Source organism: Solanum tuberosum, unplaced genomic scaffold (assembly GCF_000226075.1).
Source record: "Solanum tuberosum cultivar DM 1-3 516 R44 unplaced genomic scaffold, SolTub_3.0 scf00251, whole genome shotgun sequence".
Lineage (NCBI taxonomy): Eukaryota > Viridiplantae > Streptophyta > Magnoliopsida > Solanales > Solanaceae > Solanum > Solanum tuberosum.
The window spans coordinates 480,662-486,175 of NW_006239173.1; the positions used below are offsets into that span (position 1 = coordinate 480,662).

General features: G+C 37.7%; 1 protein-coding gene across 1 annotated transcript in view; it reads right to left on the bottom strand.

Moving 5' to 3' along the window:
* Positions 1-5,514, bottom strand: part of LOC102599632 (uncharacterized) — a 12,120-nt gene that overhangs the window by 4,392 nt on the left and 2,214 nt on the right. Inside the window, exon 2 of the mRNA XM_006357590.2 lies at positions 4,623-4,811. Coding sequence (XP_006357652.1) covers positions 4,623-4,811 — 189 coding nt within the window. The remainder of the gene's footprint in view (positions 1-4,622; positions 4,812-5,514) is intronic.

The window sequence follows — 5,514 nt, forward strand, 5'->3', positions numbered from 1 at the left end:
AATTTTCCCCCCCCCCCCCCCCCCAACCACCTTTAAAACCCTATTTCCCTCCTAAACCTCCCTCTCCCATCTCAAATCAGTAGCACCAAGCCCTTTTCCTCTCCCAAAAATTTCTTCTTTCTCCCACTATTGTTGTCTTCCCCTAAAGCTTCCAACCCCTCACCTTAGAAAACTTTTTCCCCTTCACTTTCCTCCATAAACAGCTGCCCCAACATCCTTTTTTCTTCTCTCTCACAAGGTTTTCCCCTAATTCTCCATTCTTGCTCAAGTCAAAATGGCACCAAGCGGTAAACAAGTTGAAGGCAGTGTGGGTAGCAAAAGGTCCCGAAAAGGTGATGCTGTCAATTCGTCGGGCCAAGCAAGTTCTCGGCACACCCCTCAAAAATTTAGAAAGCAAGCGGTGGAGCACTACGGGAAAGATTGGTTTGAGTAACAAAAGGAGGCAAAGTATTTGGGGGATGAACATGTGGATGAGAGTCGGTTGCAGGCTGAGTTACCCCAAATTCATGAGAGGGTGTACAAATCGGGCATTCAATATATTTTTCAGGATCAAGGTGAGTGTAATCTCACTTTAGTTCAAGAATTTCAAGCGATTTGGGACACAAATCAACGTACAAGCAATAGAATTGAGGTCCGAAGAAAACAATTTGTTTCACCACCCGGGTGTTGAATGAGTTCTTTGGCACACCCCATGTTGATGCCTAAGAGTATCTGGATATGAATAAGGCCCCACCTTACAGAGACATCCATCACACACTTTGTGGCATAAATTTGACAACCTGATGGGAGAGAAGCAAGGAAATCGGACGACATGCCACTTAGCACTATGCCCATTTGAATCAAGAAGCACGGGTATGGCTCAAAATTGTTTGTAGTACTCTTTTACCTTGTAAGCATACCTCTTAAGTAACGAAAGATAAGGTAGTGTTGGTTTATATGTTGATGAAGGGAATGTCGGTTCTTGTGACATCAGTTCTCCGCCATAATATGGTGAAGTTTAGAAATAATAAAAAGTGGAGGTATTGCTATGGGATTTGATGATTCGTTTAACTGGAGAGAAGGTGTGGAGGAGGAGTTACACGATTTATGCCCACTGAGAGTGCCACATTTGGTATGTCAGTTGGTTGATGTGACTAAGACCAAGGCACAAGACACCTCACACGGACCCGTGCTCTCTATAGCGGATTGTCAGGCTCAGGACAATAGTTAGATGTGTTGAATGTTTGGTATGGCTGAGTTGCAATTGCGCATTGGTGGTCGTCGTGTGACCGATGCAAATATGGCTAAATTAGCCGAGTGCTACCCACTGATAGATATAGTGTTATGTATGTGTAAAATGGGCCTAGCTTTTCAAGAGTTGTTGGATGATGATGAGCCCATTGTTCATGATGCTCACAATGATTAGAAAGTGGATGATGCAGGCACATCGCTCATGGAGCTTGATGGATCCACGGATGCGGCAGATGAAGATGATGGCGACGAGGCCTAGAGGCCATGGAGTTCTATCTTTCACTCTTAGCTTATGTATTGAATTGTTGCACCGGGGGCAATGCCATGTTTTAAGTCTTGGGTGGAGGAATGAATTCCAACTTTTACTATTATATTTAGTCTTTCATTTTTAGGATGAGTTCCTTGATTTTTGTTTTCCGTTCTTTCCTGAGGATAGTCCCTTTGAGCAGGGTAGAGTTTTTGATTTCGTCAGGAGAGTCGTTGTAGTAGTGATTTTTCCTAATGATGGATGTATGGATGACGATCGTCTTAAGGGAAAATTAGTCATAGGTTTGTAGGATTGGAAGCCTGACCACTTTAAAGTTAGCCAGACGTCATGGATAGTTCATGTGTATTAAAGAAGTAACAAACGCACAAGTTTTTTAACTGGACTCTAAGAATGAAGAAACTGGGTCCAATTGTATTCGCTCAAGATGTTTGTGTACGAGAGCATGCAATGTATGTGTATCATGGTGTCATGTGTGGTGAGTATTTGATTGGTTTCTTGCATAGAATAACATCTAGAACTTGTCTCGTGTGTGTGACAAATTGACTAGCATGAAGTTGTGGAACATGATTTGGGCATTTCATTGTATAGCCCGTTCGATAATAGTTTGTGCCACCTTGACATTATCCCTAGTGAAACCCCTTAAGCCTTGTAGCCTATTTCTTTGTGTAGCCACATAATGAGCCTAATCCCTCTTGTGACACCCTGTTATAATTTGATCCAAATAATATTCCTTAATGCACTTTGTAGTGAACAATATGAACAAAAACAAGGGTGAATGAAAAGGGAGGGTAAGTGTAGTAAAGGAGAGATTTGGTGCATGGTGCCCGGGTAAATTAGCAAAATGCTTGTTGCATATAAAAAAAATGGTATGATGAAGTAAGTAAAGTGATGTGCTAGCGGCAAGTGCTTGGAATACTAAAGGGGGGAAATCAAAAGATAAAGAGGGAATGACAAAAGGTGTGAACATAAAGAGGAAAGTAAGGCTAAAAGATGAACAAAGAGTAAATTTTCGTGCCTTAAAACAAGTGCATTAGGGAGGAAAGTCACTATATATCCAAAAGTATCTTGAAAAGTTGAAATAACGGGAAAAATAGATGCTTTCATGGACTACTTTGACTTTAGGGATTTGCTTCATCATTAGCTAAAGAAGAGAGACAATGGGGAAGCTTAGTCTAATTGTCCGAAATAATTCTTTCTTGATTGGATGCCAGCTTTCTCTTAAATCCTATCATGCACTTACATACAAATCTATACGTAGTTCATCTCCTTCTAAGAAAAGTATCCAAAGTTTAGATATTAAAATGAATGCCTTCCCATCACTGGTTATTCCTAATGCATTCCTCTATGACAATAAACTTATTTTAATTAAGTAAATAAATAGTTAAGTACTTGGAATAAGCAAGTAACTTTTGTGATAAAACTTTTTTTCTTACAATATCTTTCTTCAATCTTGATAAGTAAACAAATACATATACTAATTTTACAGTGATTCATAATGTTCGAATACTTTTATGTTTTTACATTTGCAATGAGCTCAAACGTCCTTAGATAGGAGGTTGTGGAGGAGACGTATTAGGATAATAGGTTAGTAGGTAGTAGTGTGTCGTCTTGATATCCATCCATACTAGTAGTCATAGTATTGCTTCTATAGTTTCTTGTCCTTTGATTTTTGTTTCTATTTGTTGTATCTTGTACTTCATCGTATCATTTTGTTGTAGTTACTGTTCAAAATGCCTTGTTATGCTTTACTTCCATTACTTCTTTTATGGACTGTTTTTCCTTGAGCCAAGGGTTTATTGGAAGCAACCTCTCTACCTCTTAGGTAGGGGTAGGTCTGCTCAAACTCTACCTACCCTTGACTCCAATGAGTGGGACTACACTGGGTATGTCGTCGTTGTTGTTGGTCACCCACTTTTTTAAAAGGTAATATTATAGGTAGTTACACATGTTTGCATGGTATGAGAACAAACAAGCAGTCCTGGGTATGATCAAAAAGTCCCAAGTCAAGTTTAAGTATAAGTTTTTTTGATAAGATTGGTCACAAACTTTTTACAATTAAAAGAGGTATGATCAAAAGCCCCAAGTCAATACCCAAGATCCGCAAGTGAAGGACCAACAGACAAAGTTAACGTGATTACCTAATGGTATAATAAAAGCTACTGGTGGACTACTTAAGTGGATATAATGAAAAAAGTAACCATAATCATAAAACTAAACCATGCTGAATCACAAGATATCATTTTCTTGAAACAACAACTTAGATAATAGGTCTGCAGCTAATGAAAATAAAAAGAAATGGATTAAATTTGTTGTATAACACCCAAAAAGTCATGGGAAAAGATTAGTTTCGACTGCTAGAAGGTTGTCACTGTAGTTGCAGGAACAGTGGACAAAACACTCGTGCTGCCGGAATAACTGCTGAAGAAAATAAATGCAGGTAACTGCAGGAATGGTCACCAAAAAGGAGTGTGGTGTTGCTGGAAAGATGTGCGGCACCACCAAAAGAGCCATGGAAAAGATGTGAGGTATCACTGAAAAGGTTTCCAGAAACACTCTCAATGCTACATAACGATCATCGAGAATAGGCACAGTACCATCACAACAATCACTGATATTAGGCATGATATTACGAAACAGGTACGGTAAATATGAGTGATGCCCATTGGAATGAGGGAAATTTAGATTTCTACTTAGATCATAGAAGATTCTGAAAGCATGAGAGGAACTAAGAGGAAAGAAAATTTGTATTAATTACTTTACGATAATTAATACAATACGCAGTTACTTTAGGTGAAAAGCAAAAGATCTTGCATCTAACCCATTCAAAAACTAGAATATCACTAGTATAGAAACTTAACTAGCTATCTAACACCTTCATTTTGCACTAAGGTTGGCATGCCTAGTTCTAGGCCAACAGGCAAACAATGATAAACCTCTAGACCCTCCAACATCCTTATAGTCATTGTTGATATTCTGCTAAAAAGCATTCCCACTAGTAACCTGAATGCCTTACAACTATAGGAAGCTTTCTAAATTCTAACCCGTTTTGTTTGTTCTCTAGAATGTTAGCACGAAAAATACCTATCACCAGATGAATGAAAGGTTAAAGAAGTAATGCATTTACCATCTTCAAAGGCTCCCCTGTCCTAAGCTTTGCATTTGGACGGGCTAGTTTAGATTCAAACGGAGTCCTTGGTCGCACTTCCTGAACTGATTCCCATTCTTCGCGGGTAAGCATCCTAACTGTTCCTTGACCAGCAGGCGCATTCTTTATTTTTCGCTCAATCATATCTTGCGACTTCGAGTCATCATACTGCATGCAAACACAACTATAACTTATAAGCTACTCAGCTGATTAAGATTGTAAAACATACAAGCAAGTTTACTACACCAAAGAATTGAAAATATATTAGTATTTACCGCAAGTCTCACACATCCCTACCTGTAGAATCAACAAAAAATACCCATGACGGAGACTTTGATGTTTGTGGATTCAGTCAGCTAAAATACATCAAACTCCTCGATCAATATCAACAAGATTCAACTTCAGTACCATTTTTCGTAGCGGAACTGGTAGTTGAGGAATTCATGGAAGTGGTAGTGTGGTAGGTGAGTAATTTATTTTAAAGATTTTATTATAATATTCTTTTGCTAAGTGTCTTAGTCTTGATATCTCTTTAATATTATTTTTTGGGGGGTGCGGAATTCATGGTAAAATGTAATAATATTTATTGTAATATTCTTTCGATAGTTGTTTTAATCTGAATATTTCTTTAATATTATTTATGATATATATTCTAGATATAACATATCTTGGGTACATATATAAATTTTCCTTCATTAATTGTTCTAATAGTTTTATATCTTCCATAGATTCTATCCAATATTGTAAATATTCATAGTTCATTTTAATCTGAATTTATTTCTAAATCATACCATTCTATTCTTTCAAAGTCTAAATCATGTAGGTTTATTTCATACCATTGTTGGTTTAATATATCTTCTAATTCGTTATT